The 23,966-nt window shown below is 42.2% G+C and overlaps 1 protein-coding gene across 1 annotated transcript; it reads right to left on the bottom strand.

Moving 5' to 3' along the window:
- Positions 1-948: 948 nt before the first annotated feature.
- Positions 949-22,208, bottom strand: CMTM6 (CKLF like MARVEL transmembrane domain containing 6). The gene is made up of 4 exons (XM_046003250.1): positions 21,982-22,208; positions 11,281-11,457; positions 7,448-7,546; positions 949-3,799 (listed from the first exon to the last, which is right to left on the bottom strand). The coding sequence occupies exons 1-4, from the start codon at positions 22,117-22,119 to the stop codon at positions 3,662-3,664; spliced, it is 552 nt and encodes a 183-aa protein (XP_045859206.1). The 5' UTR covers positions 22,120-22,208; the 3' UTR covers positions 949-3,661.
- Positions 22,209-23,966: the final 1,758 nt, after the last annotated feature.

A 23,966-nucleotide genomic window follows, 5' to 3' on the forward strand; every position in this document is an offset into this window, starting at 1 on the left:
GATGGGCAGAAAAACACGGAGAGTCTGGGGGCTTGATAGCACCACTGAGCCACCAAACTCTGACCATCACAGAACCACCTCACCCAGCCTTCTTATGAAAGATATTTTCCTTACTGGTTAAGACCTGTTTAAATTAGGTTTTCTGCTCCTCGCCATTGACTGCACATCGATACACATTGTTCTTTATCAAAACAAAACACAAAACTCTGAAGAATGTACAAATTCCAGTGAGTTCTCGATGACTATAAAGATCTTGTTCTTCTTGCCCAGACTGGAGGCAGGAATTCTGCAAACGATACAAATAGTTGTAGCTTTACCAGAACCACCCTAGTTGTTTCACACGTTCCCAGTCATTAGACAGTCTGAAAGAGAATGTGCCTATTTTTTTTTTTTTAGCACTGTTTAGCCACATCGAGAAATGGGATGGGAGAGCCCCAATGTGCTTCTTTACAAGTATTTCAAGGTGTTCACTCCGTTAACATTCCTCTATGGCTCCATAAAAATACTGTTTGAAGGTGTGTTCCGTCTTGGCAACAAGAGGAGCAGCCCCTAGGTAGGAAGAGGGCTTCTTTTCTGCCTGTGCCCCATACCTGGGTGGACCCAGAGTTCAGTGTCCTACGCAGGAACTTACCACATTTTTGGAGACAATTCCTGAACTCTGGAGAAAGGTTTCATCTCAGCATCAGGCTTCTTTTTTTTTTTTCCTGAAAGATTTTATTTATTTATTCGAGGGAGGGGGAGAGAGAGAGAGAGAGAGAGCGCGCGCGCAAGAGCGGAGGTGGGGGGACTCAAAAGGAGAAGCAGACTCCCCGCTGAGCAGGGAGCCCGATGTGGGGCTGGATCCCAGGACTCTGGATCAGGACCTGAACTGAAGGCAGCCTACTAACTGACTGAGCCACCCAGGCACCCTGAGCATCAGGATTCTGAAATAATGAAACAACTACAAAGTCAGACAATAAAATGGATTTATTTAAAAAGACTACAAAAGTTGACATTGAGAGAAATGATAAAAAAAAGAAGACACACAGGATTTAAATCGATAAATACAAAAGCGATTGGCCGTAAACAATGTAAAAATACATTTCCCAGTCCCTAAACAGAACATAATTTAAGTACAATTATAAAATTTTTATACTGTATGTGCATTTCCCTTATAATTTTTAAAAACCACTCTAAACAGTTTATTTGTATAAAATATAACAAATTAAGTCTAATATGGCTGTTAATAAAAAATCATGTTAAACTTCAGTTTATTGAGTGTGCCCTGTTTTGGACATAGAAGGGGTTTTGGTCCCAAGTTCTCCTTGAAAGTTTTTATTTTCCACATGGTCTTTTTCCTCTCATTCCTTCTACGATAGAAGAGGGAGGCTAATCAGTCACGGGTCCCATAACAACCACTATGAAGAAAAGTTCTAGAATGACCAAAAATACTAGTGAATATATGATCTTTCTGAAAAGGGAAGGATTAAGTGGCAGCTATGAGGCCCACTTGTGCCCCAAGGAAACAAAGCCTCAGAGCAAGCAGAGCTGAAGCTCAATGTCAACGCACTCCACGTGTGAGGCTGGCAGGGACATGTCCATCGACCTCAACTAAGTCTGTGCGTGGAGGTATGGGGGCAGAGGTAGCCCAGACCACTTGCTGTGAAACCCAGCTGGGTCTAGATGGTATTTCAAATGACAGTGGTACAGTTAGATGGGAAATTCCAGAACCTGCTGACCAAAGCGGGTTGTTTTTGCACTGCTCTTCATTCTTGGAGCCCAGACCCAGGCTATTTCTCCTCTCTTGAATGGCATGCCCAGTAACGACAGCATCAGTGATCGGTTTCATTGCCTCCCAGGGAGGCAGCGGTGACTACACCATCAGCACCAGCTGGCACCCAAGCTCTGGTAAAGGGCTAAGGTCCTGAGTCAGTGAAGACAGAGCAGAGGCTGTATCTGGCCATAATGATGAATTCTGATCACCACATTCACCACCTTGACAACACACAAATGAGAAATTTAAAAAGGGCGGGGCCGCTAAATTGTCTCACTGGAAACATGATTCTACTCCTTCCGATAGAAAACTCAGGCCAGCTAGCCCAGGAGACCTCCACCGAAGCCCTGAAGAACACCAAACGCATGGGCTCACTGCCTGAACTCTAGCGTCCGGAGTCAAAAATCCAAGAGGAGGACAAGACAGGTCTACTCTGCGAACCACTCGGTCAGAAAGGTCTGATCTTGAATGCCTTGTCTGATGGTCTCTAAGACAGCCTGCCAGCAAGAGACAACTGTCCCAAATGATCAGAACTAGTTATGAAGTGTCTCTTGAGAATGGGTTGACTACTCCCTTACCATCATCAGTATTCACCGGGGCGGGATTTGCTAGATCCTCACTTCCTTAAGAAGGGCTCCCCCAAAGAGAGGTTAGAGTAATGTGGGAACAAGAACCCAAAAGATCCCACTACATATACTATGCAATTAAAAGGGCCCCAAATTGTGGACCACCTAAAGACCACCGCCATCAAGCAAGAGTCAGAGTTAGAGGCTCACCTCTGTCAGATGATGAAGCAGCATATGGACCATGGGGATAAATAGACAGAACAAGGAGAATCTCAAATAGAAGAAAAATCAAAGGCTGGGGTCTTAAAAAGAGGGAAGCCTTCAAGGAAAACACTTAATGGGACCTACAGAGCTGTATTAACTTCAGTAGAAATAACCATATGCCAGTAAGGGAAGGGACCAATTTCGAACTCATAGTATGAACTTATCTCTTTAGACAGTGGTAAGTGGTTGAAGACTGTTTTTACAATTACTTTCACTGTATGGTGCAAAAAGCGTATCTTCTTTATCTTTGGTCCTTAGCCATGAGAGTTTCTTCCATTTCTTCTACGTGTTTTATAATGTTTGTTGGTTCTTTTTTTGGGGGTGGGGGGAGGTTTTTTTGTTTTGTTTTTTTGCTTATCACCAACCACCAAAGTGCAGTATAAACGTGGTGTTTCTGATGTTGTTGCTTTTATATATACGAAATACCAACACCTCCTATACAGTTTCTATTAGGCTATAAAAGGTCTCAGAAAGAGTTAATAATAATTATCCTAAAATGTTAAACAATATAATTTTAAGGCTGACATACAGTAAAGCCTAGGTATTACATTTTTAAGGGGAAAAAAAACCCTAGCCCAATATTTTAAATAGTGATCTCTTAAATATACATTAAATTTTATCTGATCATCAAAAAAACCAAAAACCAAACCTAAAAAACTCCTGGCTAAACAAATTAATTTAAAAATAAAACAATTTCTAAATGGTTAAACTTAATTATGCTGGCTGTACAGTCTTAATTTGAAAGCTAGGCCTAGTTAACAATGACATAATAAATCAGAATCAGTTGAGCTATGAGATTTAAGGAAACTGTCCTCACCTCCAAAACAAAAAAGCTGAACCATTTCATGTGAGAGAAGTTTTAACTGTTATTTAAAAAAAATTTCTTTTAAACCCAAAAACACGGACCTAATTTGCGGTAACTGACACACAGGCCAAAGTTAATAAAACTGCCTTCCTGCCCTTCCCCTTGCTCTCCGAAAGAAGTGGTTTAACAATTACACAAATTCTACGTGAGCTTCGGCCAGGGCTCAGGAGGCACGCAGTCAATACCTTATGTAACACCCGGTCCCCAGAGTCCTTAAGCATTAAGGGGTTCTGTGAGGGCCCCTGCGCTCCTGGCAGCCTCTGGTTTCCTCATCTGGGACTCCTGTCGTCTCTCGAAGAACATAATGACAAAGTCAGACAGGAACATAATACTTGCTAGAAATCCAAACACCTGAGGTGAAGAAAGAGCAAGGGTTTATGTGACAGATTTTGGAATATAATCTCCCATTTCCTACTTGGCTCTGGGAGTGTTTTATACAAGTGAGACGATTCACCAATTTTATCCACATTCTTTATTTTTTAAGATTTGAGAGACAGAGTGTGCGCAGAGAGAGAGACCGAGAACGTGTGTGCACAGCGAAGAGAGCACTAGAGTGAGCGAGCACAAGGTGGGGGCAGGGAGGGAGAGAGAGCACTAGTAGGGGGAGGGTCAGAGGGAGAAGGAGAAGCAGACTCCCTCCTAAGCAGGAAGCCTGACAGAGGACTCGATTCCAGGACCCCCGGATCATGACCTGAGCCGAAGGCAGATGTCTAACCAATTGAGCCACCCAGGCATCCCTATCTTATACACATTATTCTTAATCCTAGTAATAAAGGACTTTTTAAGGGCATAAAAAGATGTTATAAAAAGAAATTCTAGAATAATGGCTATTAGTTGAAGTTTCACAAAATAGAGATGTCCTGTCTTACATGTGCATGTGTATGTGTGGGGAGCCAACCTGTGATACTAAGTTTAACAGAGGAAAAAACAAAATCCTATAAAATGATACAAAACACAAGATTATTAGCCATGGTTAGCCTGACCCCAGAGGAGGGAAGGGAACTATGTGAGTAGGGAGCTGAGCATAGGTGAAAATGACAAGAAGTAATCACTATCCAATGACTGATCAACAGAAACTCTATTTTCAAGATACATCTAGGTTACATTACCTAAAACCATTTTCCAGTTAACTGTCACACTGTAATGACACAGCAACATGACACCACGACCTACTTCCTCTTCCTTAAATCACTTCCTCATTGTACTCTTCTAACATACGACCAAACATTCTGAGAATTCCGTCAAGAAGGGATCTACACTAGCAAAACTTACAGAAATGGGGCAAAGAACTGCTCTGGAAAAAAGAAAAATGGATGTAGGTGATGGCTAAAGTCCCTTCCACCTCTAACACCCCATCTCTCCATGATTTTTATTTTATTATTGTTTTTTGTTTTTATTCCTATTCCAGTTAGTTAACCTACAGTGTAATATTAGTTTCAGGTGTATGACACAGTGACTCAGCACTTCCACATGTCACGCTGTGCTCATCTCAAGTCACTCCTTCATCCCCATCACCCATTCACCCATCCCCTCACCCACCTCCCCTCTGGTAACCAGCACTTTACTCTCGATTTTTTTTTTAAAGATTTTGTTTGACACAGAGAGCAGAGGGGGAAAGAGCAAGCACAAGCAGGGGGAGCAGCAGCAGAGGGAGAAGCAGGATCCCCACTGAGCTGGGAGACCGATGTGGAACTTGATCCCAGAACCCTGGATCAGGACCTGAGCCGAAGGCAGACGCTAAGCAGACTGAGTCACCCAGGAGCCCCTGTTCTAGATTTTTAACATTTTGCTGTCATCTGCTCCAGTTTCTTGACCCTTCACTCCCAGACCCTCTCTCCTAAAGAATATGCATTCTGCCTCATGCCACTGTAAAGCAAACTCAACTCCAAATTCACTAATTCACCCAAACAGCCCCAACACGTCTGTCCAACCTATATATAATTAATTACCAATCCCACATCTCCAAACCCAAGTCACTTCTCCCCTCTGGAGTCTTCATTTTGGCTTGATGCTATCTTGGTATCTATCCCCTTATTTGCCTGACAAACATATTACATGCTTTAAGGACAGACCAGATGTCACCATGTCTGTGAAGCCATTCCTGATCCCCTTGAGAGCTTCGGTCCATGCAGGACGACATCCAGACAAATGATCGTCCAGATCTTTTGCTCACATATTTCAATTTCTTTTTTTTAATGGCTTCCCTCACTCATTTTAGTCTGCAAAATTTTTCATAATTTAAACAGTTGCAAAAGGTAATTGCCAGCATATTATACTGAGTTTTTAAACTACCATTAACTCTTAAATATATCCAATGAAATCAAAACACTGTGATAATCTAACACATCACCTAATTGTAACACACAAATAAGCTGTTTTAATAGCTCAGAATTTCATGCCATGCTCTCTTTCCCCCTTCAACTCAATTTTCCTCAACTCTGTTTCACTTCTTCCAAGGATTTTATTTTATTTTTTAAAGATTTATTTATTTTAGGGATGCCTGGGTGGCTCAAGTTGGTTAAGCCACTGCCTTCAGCTCAGGTCATGATCCCAGGGTCCTGGGATCGAGTCCCACCTTGGGCTCCTTGCTCAGTGGGGAGTCTGCTTCTCCCTCTGCCTCCGTCTGCTTGTGCTCACTCTTTCTCTCTCTGACAAAAAAAAAAAAAAAAAAAAGATTTTAGAGAGAGAGGGAGCAAGCTGGGGGAGCAGCAGAGGGAGAGAATCTCAAGCAGACTCCCCACTGAGCTCAGAGCCCAAGACAAGGGCTCAATCTTACAACCCTGAGCCAAAACCAAGAGCCAACTACTCATCCGACTGAGCCAACCAGGGCCACCCCCCCCCCCCAAGGATTTTCTAGTAATACATATCCACACTGCAAAACATTTTACTCATCACTCTTACCATACTTCTCCACATAAAAATATGTATATAAACTGAAATTAACCATAATGGTCTATTAAAACTGATTTTCTCTTCATGTACCCATTGGTTCATGTGCCCATGCAGAAATACTACTTGTGGCTGGAATGAGTCAAGGTTCAGCATTAATTTGCTTTGTTTTACACTTGCTTTACATGTGTGCTTCGTAAACAGCACTCCTGTGATCAGGTAGACAGAACCATGCAAGGCTCTGAACTCCTGCAGAGTTGTTCTGTAATTAAAAATAGTTTTAATGATCTATTTACCTGACAAGTCAATTAATTATAACTTCACTTTTGCCATGAGACGAGGATTAACTGGAACCCAGCTGACTTGTAAGAGGATTTGTTACACAGCTATTAGTTACTCTTGTTCATAAGACCAGCACCAATTCGGGTGCATGATCCCTGATTTGTCATTCTCAAATCCAAAAACCCACAAAAGTGAAGTTTTCATAATTTACTGGGCTCAAAAGTGGCACAAGGTAAAACTACTTAGAGTCTTTATCCTTTTTACTGTGAATATTCATGCTTCAGAAATATTAATATGTTGGATTACAGGGTGCTGCCCCAGGTCCTCTGAAGGTCTGAAGGTGTCATATAATATGTGCAGGATTACCAGAATACACTGAACTCTTAAAAAAAAAAAAAATTGCCCCTCCCACAAGCCTTCCAGATAAAGACATTTATTTATCTATCTTTTATTATAAAGGCTAAACCTTTGGATCATTTCTCTCATGTATTCTCTACACCTTGAACAGGGCCTGGCATTGTAGGTGTATTTTTGCTGGACTGCAAAGTAGAAAAATACAGGATAATAAAGTCAATTCTACCACTTCCATTAGCAGTGACATGTTCATAAGTGGAGTAAATGGGTTTTTATTCTAAATTCTAAAGATGGGTTGTAGGTTGCTAGGGCTATCATATTTATTTGTACTTAGGTCCTCTATACAAAATAATGCTAAAAAATAAGTTACAAGACAAACCATTCTCCCATATTGTATGACTTGGCAAGTACTTTCCAAGTTCCATATTCTAAGGAAACAAAACTAAGCAAGGATTCGAAATATGAGATACTCACGGTTGCAGCGATCTCAGCTTTGGTCCTATCATGTGTGGAAACGAAAATGATGGATGCCAACAAAAACACAAGTCCTGTTCCCGCAGTAAGATAAAAATCCTGTAACATGTGCATAAAGAACACAGTTAGGTTGAAAGAAACAAATGCTTTTGTTTAAAAAACTTCAGCGACACAGTACTTTCTGTGTCTATTTTCATATAGCCCAAACCTACATACTTCAGCTTCTAACTTTTCCATCAGTCTGGCATTCACTAACACCCCCCACCAACCCCGGCCATAAAGGAACACTATCCACACTTTGGACATTGTGTATTCAAAGCACATCACAAGATAATCTTTTATTTATTTTTATTTTATTTTTTTAAAGATTTTATTTATTTGACAGAGAGAGAGAGATCACAAGTAGGCAGAGAGGCAGGCAGAGGGCGGGGGGGAAGCAGGCTCCCCACTGAGCAGAGAGCCCCCCCGATGCGGGGCTCGATCCCAGGACCCTGAGATTATGACCTGAGCCGAAGGCAGAGGCTTAACCCACTGAGCCACCCAGGTGCCCCACAAGATAATCTTTTAATAAGAGCAGTTCCCCCAAAAGGTCATGTGTGTATGTGTTTTTCTCAAGGACATACTGATATTATCAAAGCCAAAGGTTTATTAAATCCATCTTACTTCCAGCAAAAAAACTCAAAAGGCAGAAACAAAAAATTTTTCTTTCCTTTCAAAGTCCAGGTGGTCCCTGACTTAAAATGGTTATTCCACTTAGGATTTTTAACTTTAAATAGTGTAATTACACGTTCAGGAGAAACTGTGCTCCAAACTGTGAATCTTGATGCTGTCTCAAGCTAACATGGTATGGGACAATCCTCCATCGTGATGCTACACGGCGGCGGTGGCTCCTGGCCACCCACCAGTCACAAGGGCAAACAACAGGTACGCTGACAACTCTTCCGCACCCACACGGCTGGCCAAGCTGTTGGTCATTTTCGGTATAGTCCCCAATTACATGAGTCCATACTTTAATATCAAACAGCCTTTGTGGTCAATGATTTTGCCCAACTGGATGCTAATGTAAGTGTTCTGAGCACACTGAAGGTAGGTTAGGCTAAGCTACGATGTTCAGGGGGCTAAGTGCATTAAATGCACTTTGACTCATTTTTCAACTTAGGACAGGTTTATTGGGGTATAATCCCACTGTAAGTTGGGAAGATCTGTATTCTACGTTAGGAAGGCCTCTCTGAGGTACTTCAGTGCCTGCAAAGCACTCTAGAAGAGAATCAGAAAAACCACCTGTCACTAACTACATAAAATTATGCCAATAGTATGTTTTCTAGACACTTAAGCTTTCTGCAGTAACATATTGCTTTCAATTGTTCCAAGTGAGTGACCCAAAATGAGCTTGTAAGTTGAGTCTATCTACTCTATCAAAGCTTCCTTATCTCCTCATAATGCAGCTCATGACATGAAATTCTCCCTGGGTTTCCAAGATTTTCTCAGGTATAATCTTATAAGGCTCCTCTCAGATGCCAACTGAACCAGTGCTTACACGCACACTTGACTCAGGAGAAACTGGTAAAATGATGGTCGTTCCAAAGGGTTTTAAGTCTGATACTTTCAGAGTTTTCTGAGATGCAGCCTCCCTCAATCTAATATCAATAAGGCATCCAATACAGAATTCCTGTATGTCAACTGTGCATTTAAGATTTATTTAAAAAAAATTAAGAGATTTTCTCTTTGCTTCTAAAAGAGGTGGTTTTTCTGCAATACTCTGTTTTTCCTATTTCTTTGAATATTATTTCAAATCTGTGACATACAAATAAAACTACATTTACTGATATCTGGAGTACATTCAAGGAGGCATTAAACAAGACAACCATTCTGAGGGAGAAGAACGTGGTGTTAGGGCACCTGGATGGCTCAGTGGGTTAAAGCCTCTGCCTTCGGCTCAGGTCATGATCCCAGGGTCCTGGGATCGAGCCCCGCGATCCTGCTGAGAGGGCCCCGGCTCTCTGCGCAGCGGGGAGCCTGCGTCCACTCTCTCTCTCTGCCTGCCTCTCTGCCCACTTATGACCTCTGCCTGTCAAATAAATCTCTTAAAAAAAAAAAAAAAGAACGTGGTGTTGAAGAAACATGGATTCTAGAATCAGACTGAGTTCAAATCCCAGTTATGCTACTTCTTGGCTCTATGCCTTTGAATTCATTATTTAACATCTGTGTGCCTTAATTTCTACATCTGCAAAGTGGGAGTAATAACAGTTCTTCTTCAGAGGTGATTCTAAAGATTAGAGTTAATCAGTAGAAAGGGCTTAGCTCAGTGCCAGGCACACGTAAACGTCCTGTTAGTGCTGGGGTCGTTACTCTTAACAGAACCTGAGCCTCAACAGCATGGAATAGAAAAGATCCCACCCTTCAGATCCCCCCTTATCTTCCCCCACCCCCCAGACACTCTCACCACCACCACCACATTCTCAAAACATTTTCTGTAAAACAGAAAACTTCTCTGATATTAGAAAGTATTTAGGTACATTAACAGAGCGAGAGTAAAAGTGATTTTTAAACGTTTTAAACAAACATGAAATCCTTATAATGTTAGGTGAAAAGTACAACATATAGGACTATGTCTCTTAATCACCTATGAACCGACAAAAAAGACCCAAGAGAGATGAGTAAAATATTTACAAAAGCTGTTTTAGAATGAAATGACTGATTTATTTTCCCCTCCAACATTTTAATATCAGTACTTACTCTAAAATAACTTTTTAAAAAATAACTTTCAAATGCTCCTTTGATATAATAAATGCTTCACATTGTTTAGTTAGACCATTAAACTGGAAAATATTTTAATCTTGTTTCTTATCAAAAAGATCAATGTTGCATCAATGTACCGAAGGGTATACAGAAAAAAGAAAATCTTTTAGGTTTATATCAATATATGACCCAATGCTTACTTCCCATTAGTTTAAAAAAATTAACAGAATCTTACTGGTTTGTATTGCTCATTATCCCTTGTTCTTAACAGTTAAAAATTCACCCTCATTTGTATCTTTTCCCTCAGAGAGATGAATGGCAACCCTGACACGTACAATTCTTCACAAACCACTATTATTAGCTCCAGTGCTACTGAGGAAGGAAACGTCTCCGTTCTTAAGTACAGTAAACATGTGAATCATCTCGTGTGTCATCTCACAAATCCACACTCTACTCAAATAAAAATATGCGCCAGCAGACGGTCTTCAGAAAGTTATGCAACACTGATCCTGTGAAAATAAAATTCTCGTGTGCACTTTCATTAAAAGGGAAATTTCTGAACAATGAATTCAACAAGTGCCCTAATTCACTCACTAGTAACTTCTTTCATAACAACAACAACAACAACAAAAAAATCAAAACAAAATAGATAGCATCATGTGGTACTTTCTCTGAAAAGCTCCAGAAATACATCACATTAGCTCATCACTCTCTCTCACGTCTAGCATAATGCCTGGTGTAGAGCAGGAACACAATGGACGACTATAGAACCCATGAGGGATGCTCTGAAATGTGAGAAATCGGAAGTGACAAAAATCCTAATCTTTAAAAAATACCTAGTGTGAATGAGACTAAACCACCAATCACTGTAAACTCCTGACCTCATCTGTCCCTCCCTTTCTGATTTTACTTTCCCCCTCTTCCACCCCCTTGCTTGGCAGGAAAAATGGAGTTGCTCAGGGGCAGAGCTGGCACCATGGGGAGCGTCTTCTCATGCTACTGAGTTTTAAAAGAACACTCTGAGTGACAAAACTACACAAGATTCCAAAAGAGCCATGTTCTTCGTCAAGGGGTTCTATTTTCTTCACGCTTACCGACTGCTTGACTTTGGGAGTATCGACTTGGTCGTAAACGGGAGTGCAGTACACAATGAGGATGAGGAGACTCAGAAGAAAGGCACTGCAGCTTACGAATTCAAAAAAGTAAAGTCCTCCACACAGTGTGCACTGTGACACGACTTCCTCGCAGATAAAGGCCAGCAGGGACAGCAGCTACAAAAGAAGCAAAGCGGTTTACTCAAGTGTTCTCCACAGAAACCGGTATTCAGAAAACTCATCTGTTCACCCAACTCTGTGAAGTGGAGACTGCAGCAAACGAGATTACTGGCTGGACCTGATCCCCACAGAACTTCACAGTATGGCTGCCTTGAAGGGAATCCAGGGACTCGAATAATTAACTACCAAGTGCTAAAAGCTAGACTTGGGGGAAATACAGGGTGTTGCTGTAAAAGCACACAGGAGGGACCCTCTGCTTGCAGGTCAGAAAGGCTTCCTGAAGGAAAGCCGAGACTTGATGGGACAGGAGGGTCAGTTGTGGGGCGGGAGGGGGGGTTGGGGGGGGTTGAGGGGGCGGGTAGGGCACCGTGGCAGTGAAGGACAGGGAAGGAAGCTCCAGGCAGAGAAGGAGCAGACACAAACTGGTGGCGAGAGCACCTGGCACCCTCCCACCCCAAGGCACGCACAGATCCCACCACCTCCAGTGAATGGACAGAACAACTTCAGTCAACATGGTTCAGGTACCCAGCGTGAAGGAAGGGGATGGCAGCACAAAAACGATGAGACGAGGGCACCTGGGTGGCCCAATGGGTTAAGCCTCTGCCTCCAGCTCAGGTCATGATCCCAGGGTCCTGGGATCAAGCCCTGCATCGGGCTCTCTGCTCAGCAGGGAGCCTGTTTCCTCCTCTCTCTGCCTGCCTCTCTGCCTACTTGTGATCTGTCAAATAAATAAAATCTTAAAACAACAACAAAAAAAAACCCAAAAATAGATGAGACAAGACTAGAGGCATAAGCAGAGGCTCGATCTAAATGTCCTCGATTTCTAGTTTGAAAAAGTCTGGATTCTAGGAGTTTTAAAGCAAAGGATAACACGTTCAGGCTTATGCTTTCAGTGGTTCTCGCTGGCTATGGCATGGAGAAGGGGCTGGGGAAGGGCCAATCTTGGGGCGGATGTCCAGTCGGGAAGCTGATGTTAGAAACCAGGGGAAGACAGCGAGCTGGGTAGTGCTAATGGAGAACAGCTCCTGCAATCACTGGGAAAGGCAAGAGATGGCAGAAGCCCTTATCAGGACGGGTACAAATAAGGGAGGAAAAAAGATAACAGACTTGAACACTTTATGTTAACTTAAAGCAAAAAGGCATTTTATTCACCAATCTTTTGAAACAGGGCTTTTCTCAGACTTTGAGCCTACTGGCTGGAATTCCACATCATGTTTTCTGCATTAACCACTTTCATCATCTATTATTACCACTTGCAGACTAATGCTTACTTGAAATGGAGCAAGACCTGGACACTTGAGAAGCAGAGTGCGGAAGCCTTCTAGATTTGGACTTATTCTACTAGCCCTTTACGGTTACCTTACTCTCACTTAATTCCACAGAAAATACTTTAGTAATTTATTTTTCAGACTTTCCAAAGCATTCAATTTAGTTTTCACAAAAACAATTCCTTTTCCCACTCAATTTCAGTGTGTGTAATATTTAATTAAATGTTTAGCCATAAAAAGCATAGGTGGTAGTAGTGGGAATAACCCAAGTCAACTAATGGCAGAGTAACACCAGCAAAGGACAGTTAGGAGCAGCAGTCCAAAGATGTAGCAGACCAAGGAGAAAGTATTTTATAAAGAGAAAGTAAGCATGGGTAATGAATGGTACTTAGAAGTCAGGTAAGAACAACACTGAAACACCGACATCAGACTGAGCTACAAGAAGGCTGCTGGTGGCAACAGCAAGCCCATTGCAGCGTACATAGTCAACCAAGGAGGCTGAGATTACAGGACGCATGGTGGGAAGTGAGAAGAAGACAAAGCAGTGGGATAGAGTCAAGAGGGATAGTGTAACAAGAGTGGCCAGATAGGGGAGTAGTGGACAAGGTCAAAGGGAAGGGAATTCCAATAGGGGAGAGAACTTAAATACTTAGGCAGAAACCAATAAGGTGGGTGGGCCTAAAGACAAGGAAGAAAAGAGGTTCTCTATAGATAGGATTCAGGGCCCAGATTTGGGGCTTAACTCTTCTCTAGAAATAGGAAGAACAGAAAGAAGAGAGGTTCACTTGGGCAGTTTGTGTGGTTTTGTGAAAGCCAAGGGAGTTTCCTTCAAGCATTAAGACCCTCAAAATGACTGGTGACCTAAATCAAAGCCTATTGGGAAATGCCATTTTGCCCTTCAGACCAGTAGAAGCAACCAGATATGTGAATGGCAACAAGAGTGTGACCAAAATCAGCAGGTATGCTGCATATTATAAAAATGTTATCCTACAAAGTATTTTCATTTTTTAAAGATTTTATTTATTTATTTAGCACATTGAGAAAGAAAGCATGAGTGGGGGAGGGGCAGTGGGAGAGGGAGAGAGAGAACCTCAAGTAGACTCCCCACTGAGTGTGGAGTCTGACTCCGGGCTCAATCCCACGACCCTGAGATCATGACCTGAGCCGAAACCAAGACACAGAACACTTAACCAACTGGGCCACCCAGGCTACAAAATATTTCCATCAAACAGCAGTCAATGGTACACCACTCTGGAAAACAACTGAGCAGTTTCTTAAAAACTAAACACCCAGTCGCTATATGACCCAGCAACTGCATTCCCACATTCTGCATATGACCAGGAAAAATGAAAATTTATGTCTGTGCAAAAACTGATACATGAAAGTTCATTACAGTTTTATTAATAATGGCTCTGGAAACTGGACACCATGCAAATGTCTTTCTTTGGTTAAGCAAACCATGATATATCCTACCATGGACTACTACTTAGCAATAAAAAGGAACAAACTTCACACATGCAACAACTTAGATGAATCTCCAAACTATGCAGTGAAAAAAATCCAAAACTCAAAGGTTACATACTACAGGATTCCATTTATTTATGTTTTTAAAGATTTGTTTATTTATTTTAGAGGGGCTGGGGGGAAGAGAGAGAGAATCCCAAGCATTCTCTATGTTTGGGGTGAAGCCCAACTCGGGGCTCAATTTCAAAGCCCCCGAGATCATGACCTGAGCTGAAACCAAGAGTCAGTGACTTACTTAACTGACTGCCCCACTGAGCACCTGCCTGCCCCCCCCACCCCCCCACTCACCCCCCCGATTCCATTTATACAGCATTCTTGAAGTAACAAACTACAAAGCTGGAGAACTAATTAGTGGTGGCCAGGGGAGAGGGGAAAGGTGTGGCCGTAAAGGGGTGGAGGGAATCCTGTGGTGACTGGACAGTTCTGGAATAGTTGTGGTAGTGACTCTACGAAGCTATGCAGGTCACACACACATACACATGCACACAAAGTGCAGAGGCCCTCCCTGTATGTTTTGTTTTACAAGTTCCTGTGAATCTATAAATATTTCAAAATAAAAAGTTCAAAAACAATGGTCAAACCTAAATTGGTATGAAGGTCTCTAAGGGATTTTCTCCCCCTCCAACTGGCAATACAGAATTTCCTATATACACACAACTGAAAAGAATCTATACAGGGATGAAAACAGAGCCTATTATTATGATTTCCTACAAGTTAGTAAGACATAAAATAGTCCAGCATATCCCAAACACCCACCTTCAGACAGATATTAGGTTAGGTAACGTGTTCCCAATTATTACACCATAGGATTAAAAACTGACACACCAAGACAGATCCCAGAAAGTCATTGTGTAAGTACTTCCTTAGTCTCCTGTAATTATAATCACAGGGTGAGTTTTTACATGACTGCAGTAAAATAAAACACTAAATGTCTAATATTCCATGTGTTTTATTCTTGCTTCTGTGTTAAATCTTACCCAGCTTTTAGGAGTTTCTCTTTGACAAATGTGCAAAACAGACCTCAGGTATATAAAAGTCAATTAATTGTGAGAAGGTATCAGCCTAAAACTCTAACTGGGGTCTGAGAGGAGTTGCTCAAGAGCCATTCATATCACAATAATTAGGTTATCAGGAATGCTCATCTGCGTAAGCCATATGACAATAAAATCTTTTCTGCAGAGATAGAGACTGCTTGTCTATTCTCAGTAAGAAAGGGGCAGGACCCAGCTCAGCCAGCAGCAGTTGGTGCCTTCCTTACCACTCCTGTTCCAAATTTATTAACAGGAGTTAAGCCTCAGGGCAGTGTTAAGAGGCAGATTCTGCCTGGACATCCTGAGAGATTAAAGGGGTACAATATCAAGTTTGGACATTTACTGGCTCTTATTCCTAGTTAAAGGCCAAGAAATCAGCACTACAAATTATATTCAGTATGAAGTTTTCTCCTGACTCCCCATCTGTCTGATGTTCCAAACCTTCCTATATAATCTCCTACAGCACTCTACAGTATCTTTATGTTGTATACCTGAAACTAATACATGTCAATTCTACCTCAATTACAAAAAATTTTTTGAAGAAGTTCATTTTGAGTATTATCCAACACCGTAAAATGTATAGGCACATTAATGATAGAGCAACAAGATCAGTGTGTAAGAAACAATACACCTCCTAACTGACCATCCATTATATGCAGATTCAGGAAATCTCAGGAAAATGCTTGGATTCTCATGGACTAATAGTAGCTGGACAAGGATAAATGGAAGAGCCAGACTCAAGCAGGGCCAAGAGACACATGGGATCTGGATAGGCAGAGAACATTCCAGGTGGAGGATGAAAAAGAAGAGATTCATGAAGGCAAGAATTTGTATGGTAAGACCCAGAGGGATGATGAGGCGACTGACCTGAGTGGGGAGTGATGATGAAAATGTTTAAGGAGCTGGGTGTGGCTACGTGATGATCAGGCCAGGGAGCATGGGCTTTTGGATGAAAGCAACAGGGATTACCTGCCTGGTTTAGCTGGTTAGAAGACAGGAGGAACAGAGGACTGGGTGGGGCCTGAAAGACTATCACAGTTCAGGAATAGGAGGGGAAAGAGCTGCTCACACCTGACAAGCAAGAAACGGGGGTCTAACACTTTATAAGAAAACTCAATAAGCAAGTGAACATACTCCATATCCCTGATTTAAACAATGATGGGGTGAGGTGGTGGTGAAGCATCGCTGATTTTAATCATATTTCCTAATTTATATATATATATTTGGTAAACAAACACTTTTTGTATTAAAAAAGAAAAAATAATGTAAGTGTGAAAGTTAAGGGAAGGAATAATTTCAAGAAATGGGTAGTCACCAGCATTAAATACCAAAGTGGTTAAGGATAAGAGAGGTAAGGTCACTGGGTAAGGAAATCATGATGAATGTTCAAAGTGAGTTGAAAGGCTCAATTATTATTTTCTGGTACATAATTTTACTCTCAGTAACATGAAGACGTCACATTAAATACTGCTTACTGACAATTAAGAACCTAACGACATTATAGTCAATGTGACGGCCTCTAATAACATAAAATCTTACCCAAACACAACTATGGGAACTGTCAAGCCTTTGGAGCTGGGAGGTCCTTGGAGAGCAGTCTCCCACCCTTTTGTCTACAGGTGATGGAATGAATCTCTGACAGCGAGGTTCCATGCTGGCAGGGCACAACCCTAAACCCAGGTCTCCTGACTCCCACTCTGTGCTTGTCCCCCATCCCCCATCCCCATCCCCCGCCCCACTGAAACACTGTTTATTAAGCTCACTTTACAACTATGCATATTTGTGTGGGTTTTCCCTTAAAACTGGATTTTGGAAGTTACAATCAGATTAATGTGCATTTCCCCTTTTGCTGTTAAATTTTACATTAAAACCAATGTGCTAGGGTCAACACATTTGGGAAATCTTCGTGACTAAAACGCGGCTTACTCACAGTTCTGGTGATTTAAACATTCAGATAGTGACTACCCTGTGTCTCTCTTCATTTCAGTTTCACTACCCCTTCTGAAACGTCAGTCTTCCTTAAAATTAACAGTCGCTATAGTAAACATGAAGTCTCCATCATTGATCTTTAAGAGTCTACTATTAAAACATTTCTCACAAAAAGAACTTTCAAATGTTTGCCATTCATATAAGGCCTCACTATAAAGTTATATTAATTTGTGAATTAATGAACTTATGAACAAAACCTGTAGTCCCATGTAAAGTCCAAGTAAACAAATCTGTCAGCCTGAAGTTAGGTTAGGCCTCTCTTGCCTTGGGCAATTATTTACTCTCACAAAGGTTCAAAGATATAATTTGCTGACCTTATGGATCTTCCTCAAGGTTAAAAATAGAGCACTACTATTTAGTACAGATTAATTTTCACACTGAAATAATGAAGAGAGCACGAATATAAGAGAAATTACTTCTCAATGACTTGTTTCTTGGCACTTACACAGTAACATTATTTTATAATTTGGTAAATTTAAATTACTGGTGATTGCCTGTCTGAAGAGTCATTATAACCACAGTACCTTGCAGCCATCAGGACATTCAACTGGTACCATAAACACAATGTCAGCTTGTTGCAGAGAGAATATTACACATATTCAAATCATTCCACCAGCTTCCTAGTAAGGAACTAGGTTGCCCAATGTCAATTTTCCCCTGAAAATAAAAACTCCCTCAAAAATAAAAATAAAAACTTGAAAATATGTCTGTGTGTGTGTGCATAACAACCGATCTAAGGACGAAATAAACTGCAAAAACTTAGGACTGCAAGGACTCCTGGCATTGCATTTCCAGCTGAGTATTCCTTCTTCAGCTCCGGAAGGGCAGATGGTAGTTACGGGATGCTTAAGTTTTGGACAAGCCTTTGACGAAATTAAGGTTTCACAGACACAGCTATAGAATTCCAAGAGTACGAACCTCAAGAGCTAGTTATGCTCCTTATCTCTAACCTCTCCTGTTTGTAGGCTCCACTCTCGACCTGCTTGGTGTTCAGCTCTGTACCAGCACACTCCACAGAGCCTCAAAACCTTAAATGGTGAAAAGAACCTCGGAAATCCAACTCAATCTCTTTGGACTCTTAAGAATTTCCTAAGCCCAGAGAGTCTGATTTTTAAGTTTTAGAGTAAGGTTCCTTTCCCTTTTGGAGTTTTGAGGCTCTAATAAGATTTATGGGTCTAGAACAACATACCCAGACACAGAAATGCACCACATTTTGGGTAAAATGTCACAGGGCTTGCATATCCCTAGTTTAAGTACCTCCTCTTCTGACTATGGGTTTCTTCATTACAGGTGTTTCCTTACTGGAGCTCTGCAAATCTACTAATTAAAAAAAAAAAAAAAAGCTATCTAAAGTAAAACTAAAGTAAAAAAAATCTAATGGCAGAATGTGACTTAAGGCAAAGACGACTGTGCCTACTGCCCCAGGCTGGATGACAGCTTTAATTTATTTCATTATAACGTCCTTGGGACTTCCTGGATAACTCTGTAATATACACTCCTGTAAAGAGATAGAGGCCATTACTCAAAGCAGAAACTAAAAGACAACAATCAAAATCAAAAACAATAATGAAATTTTTTTTTTTTAGATTTTTTTTAAATTTATTTATTTGACAGAGAGATATCACAAGTAGATAGAGAAGCAGGCAGAGAGAGAGAGGGAAGCAGGCTCCCTGCTGAGCAGAGAGCCGGATGCGGGACTCGATCCCAGGACCCCGAGATCATGACCTGAGCCGAAGGCAGCGGCTTAACCCACTGAGCCACTGAGGCGCCCAATAATGAAATATTTTTAAAAATCTACATTAAAGAAAGTAATCTTTTTTAAAAAAGATTTATTTATTTATTTGACAGACAGAGATCTCAAGGAGGCAGAGCAGCAGGCAGAGAGAGAGGGGGAAGCAGGCTCCCCGCTGAGCAGAGAGCCTGATGTGGGGCTCAATCCCAGGACCCTGAGATCATGACCTGAGCTGAAGGCAGAGGCTTTAACCCACTGAGCCACCCAGGCACCCCAAAAAAGTATTCTTATAACATTCCAAATCCCCCATAAGTAAATAAACGCATACCTATTTAACTGTACTTTGCTTTATTGCATTTCACAGATGATTACATTCTTCAAATCGAATGTCTGTGGCAACACTGAGCCAAGCAAGTCTACTGGTACCATTTTTCCAACAGCATTTGCTCACTTCATGTTTCTGTGTCACATTTCAGTAATTCTTGCAATATTTCAAAAATCTGCATTATTATATTTGCTATGGTGATGTGATCAGTGATTACAACTCACTGAAAGCTCAGAAAATGGTTGGAATTTTTTTTTTATGATAAAATATTTTAAATTAAGGAGAGCCTGGGTGGCTTGCTCTGTTGACCATCTGACTTTTGATTTCAACTCAGGTCATAATCTTGGGGTCCTGGGATTAAGCCCCTTGCTGGGCTCTGAGCTCAGTGCAGAGTCTGCTTGTCTCTCTTCCTCTTGTCCCGCTCCTTCCCGTGTTTGTGTTCTCTCTCTCAAATAAATAAAATCTTTTTTAAAAAATTTAAAAATATTTTTTAAATTAAGGCATATATATATATTTTTTAGACATAATGCTATTTTTGAACAGTTAACAAACCATAGTATAGTGCAAACATAATTTTTATATGCACTGGAAAACCAAAACATTCACTAGACTGGCTTTACTGTGATATGCGCTTTACTGTGGTGGTCTGGAACCCAACATGCAGGGACTCCGAGATAAGCCTGTAAATGGATTTCAAGAAGAGACATTAGTTTTTATTCTTTCTCTCCTTCTCCTTATGATGGAGAACAAGCAGGAACAATCAACCCTTGGAAGGCAAATTCATCTCCTCCTTTTCTCCCATTCAAGTAAAAAGTCTATCACCAAAATTTCTGGCTGTAGGTCTAGTCCAGGGATATGGGACTACAGTTTATTAAACTGTAAATAAGGTAATGAGAAATTTTACTTCAGCTGTGCCATTTCTAATTAGAAAGGAAAAACAGACAACTGAAAATGAGATTTAACAGGCAGGACACCAATACTGATGATGTCTATAGGGCAGCAAGAATACTTCAGATATAGATACTAACCTTTTCTGTTCTAAAAAGTTCTACTATTGGTGTAGATACATTTCAGCTCCGCTACAGAGGAACATCACTGATATCTAAAAGTCCTGTTAAGGGGCACCTGGATGGCTCAGTTGGTTAAGCAGCTGCCTCTGGCTCAGGTCATGATCCCATGGTCCTGAGATCAAGCCCTGCATCGGGCTCCAGCCCCTCATCGGGCTCCCTGCTTGGCAGGAAGCCTACTTCTCCCTCTCCCTCTGCCTGCTGCTCTCTCCACTTGTGTTCTCTCTAATAAATAAATACAATCTTAAATAAAAAAATAAAAGTCCTGTTAGAACTGACAAGAGAACAGAAAGAAGTACCTCTGGGTAGAAGGAGCACATGATACAAAGGAACAATGGCAGAAGGGAGCCCTCGATGCCTATTAATAACTGAAAGGCTACCAGAGAGCAACTCCCTGAAAGGAGGCTGGAGAGAAAGCCGGATGCTCTCAGTTCCCTAGGCCACACTTTCACCTGCTTCCAAGTGATTTCCAAACTATTCCCAGATGTGATCATTTGACAACCAGAAAGTAGTGCCTGTTTTCTGAGAGCACTTTTTTTTTTTAATTTAATAAAAGTAGGTCATCCGAGTTCTAAGAATGTAAGTTCTGGTTATTGGAGTTCTAAGAACTTAAGCTCTTCCCAAGGAAACCAACTCCCTATTTTTACTTGAGATGACTAAAGGCAAAAAACAAAAAAACAAAACAAAACGAACAAACAAAAAAACCCCCCAAAAACAAAAACCAAAAAACACCAAGCAAAATGAACTTAGGAACATTCTAGGCAGTCTGACTTTTCCCTCTGGCAGAAAATATTCATCGTTGCTTAGAACATAGTATGTCAGTATGTGTTTAACTGGAGTTAAAATCCAAAGATGTTTGGTATTTTCACTATGAGGTTTAAGGTACCTTTACTGCCTAAAGTGAACTAAAACTCAATGAAATTCAGAGAGGGGTAAACCATGCCCTCCTTTTGCCACCTGCACGCAAATACCAGCTGTCCTTTTCACTGTGCACTTCGTATACACATACTGCTCATTCAGAAGTAATTCTTTTTCTGGTCAATATAAAACACTTAGGAAACAATTCACTGGAAACACCCATCCCAATGCCGTACGTGGTAACGGAAGACTTCGCCCAACAAATTAAACTGCCCCCCACGGGCTCGTACCAGGAAAACCACAAGAACCAGGAAAGATAAACAAAAGGCACTTGGAAGTCTAAATACAGGCACTTTGGTCGATAACGCAGCCTAAGAGCTGGGAGAGGAGACGGAGGTCGTAACAGAGGATAGAGTGAAGGAAGTCTAAGCGGTTGACTAGGCTTTCCGACGCATTTCCTGGACCCGCGCAACGCGCTCGGGGGCCCAGGTCGTCACCGGGGACCCAGTGGGGGTGAGACTGGGTGGAGAGGCTGCCCCAAGGCGGGAGGTAACGCCCCCCTTTCCAGCCGAGACAGAAGGAACTGGGGGTGTGGAAACCGCCGCTTCCTGAACAAGCAGGTCGAGAAGCAGCACCTCGGCAGCTTCCCACGTCCGCAGGCCGGCGGCCCCGGGGCCAGACCTCCTACCCCCGAGTCCGGCTAAGCCCACCCCGGCCGCGGACTTACCAGCTGCGAGGCTTTGAGCGCGAGCCGACGCAACGGAAGCCGGCCCAGGGAGAAGTAGGCGGCGAGGCCGCTCCGGGCGCCCCTGGCCGGAGCCGGGTCCTCCTCCGTGGTGGGGCCGTACACCGCTCCATTCTCCATCGCCCGGGAACGCGGTGGCCGCAGAGGTAGCGCCGCGGACTTGACCGACTCCAGAAGGACCACCAGCAGGGCCGTCACTTCCTGGGTCTCCGCCCACGCTTCCGCCCCGCCCCGCGCCGCGCCACCCCGCCCCCGCTCTAGCCCCGCCCCGGCTCTAGCCCCACCCCAATCCCCTGCGTCTGCGCCTTGGTCACTCGTCTATCGTACTGAAGTTTTTGGGGGGAAAGCTTCGCGCAAAGAGAACAGCATGTCCTAAGGACCGAGTTAGGAAGGAGAGAAGAGGAAGTTGGAGATGTAGGCAGAGGCCACATCATGTAGGGGCCTTGCAGAGCAAGGAAAGAAATGTGGTTTCATTTTGAGTGCAGGGCGTTGTCTGAAGGGACTTTCGGGATTGCTCCCTCCAGCATCTCTCTGAATTCCTTTCCGGCTTGTCAAAACCATGTCGTTTACTTATCTCTTACTTGTGCACCAACTTCCGCAGTCATATATGTTAATTTTGTCTCAACTTAAGGAAATTCGTATTTTTACATTTTGTTTTAGCAACTGAAGGTGATTGGGTTCCACGTCAGGCACACATATTCTCTCCTCAACAGTGTAATGAAGGCACTATCATTACTTTCATTTTACAGATGAACAAACTGAGGCCAAGAGGGGGCATATACCCAAGGGCAGGCGGTTAGGGGTAGCTGGAATGCAGATCTACACAGTCTGACTCAACCTTGTTGCTAACACGAACTCAGCAAACCTCAGCCTCTAACCCATCTCGCCATCAGAGCCTCAAAATCCACGCAAGAGGGGAGGGGCCACTGCTGCCACCTACTTCCATATTTAATCTAGTCTCCTCCCTGGCCCCAAATCTCCCTTTCTTCCTCTGTAACAGAACAAAAGCCCCCATTCACACGAATAGAGACAAGTAGATACTACTCTGCGGGGCTGTCTATACAGCCAGCCCAAATCAGCCCTCTTTGAATAAATGCCTTATAAATGTCCTGCCAAGCAGCCACCAATCCTGTTCAATAAAACGAGGCCACCGTGTTTTCACCAGGGCTACAAGGACTCACTGCCCTGTTATTCTTCAAGTTGCCATCATCCCAAATCAGACATTACTGAAGTCTGAAATTTACTTTGAAATTCATCCAAAAGAAGAAGAAGAAGTAAAGACAGGTGGAAGAGCAGAGAGAAGGATAAAAGAATAAGCCTGTGACGAAGTAACCACAGTAACATGTTAACGGGGTAGTATATGGGTGACTACTGGGGTCGTTTCTTAATTCAACTCTTCTGTGTCTTTGAACATTTCAAGATAAAATATTGAGGGGAAGTTTTATTTAAAAATTTTGATTGAGGGACGCCTGGGTGGCTCAGTCGGTTAAGCCGCTGCCTTCAGCTCAGGTCATGATCCCAGAGTCCTGGGATGGAGCAGGGAGCCAGCTTCTCTCTCTGCCTCTGCCTGCTTCTGTGCTCGCTCGCTCTCTCTGACAAATTGATAAAATCTTTAAAAAAATTTAAAAAAAAATGTGATCGGGGAGAGAAGATGGACAGGTTATCTCAGCCCTCTCAGTTTATTTAAGATGCACTTGTACAATGCTCTAGGGGTCTCTACTTCTTCAATTTAGAAGAGGATAAGAATTTAGCTCATGATTCACAAACTTTGGGATGTGTAAGAGTCCCAAACTGGGATTTTTAACTGGGAAGTTAACTAAAAACAAAGATTCTTGGAGATCTACCCCCAAAGTTTATGAATTTGGGTGGGTCTTGAGAATATACTTTTGTAACAATCTCTCCGATACTGGTGAGAAATCCACGCATATGAAGGAACACTATTTTATGATGTGATAAGAACGAAAGCC

Source organism: Meles meles, chromosome 4, assembly GCF_922984935.1.
Source record: "Meles meles chromosome 4, mMelMel3.1 paternal haplotype, whole genome shotgun sequence".
Taxonomy (NCBI): domain Eukaryota; kingdom Metazoa; phylum Chordata; class Mammalia; order Carnivora; family Mustelidae; genus Meles; species Meles meles.

Bases quoted from the DNA above. Each gene is read 5' to 3' on its own strand.
- CMTM6 (XM_046003250.1), bottom strand. From the start codon at position 22,119: ATGGAGAATGGAGCGGTGTACGGCCCCACCACGGAGGAGGACCCGGCT. The intron at 7,547-11,280 runs GTAAGCGTGAAG...CACATGTTACAG, and splicing joins CTCCCAAAGTCAAGCAGTCG to GATTTTTATCTTACTGCGGG. The intron at 3,800-7,447 runs GTGAGTATCTCA...TCTTCACCTCAG, and splicing joins AAGCTGAGATCGCTGCAACC to GTGTTTGGATTTCTAGCAAG.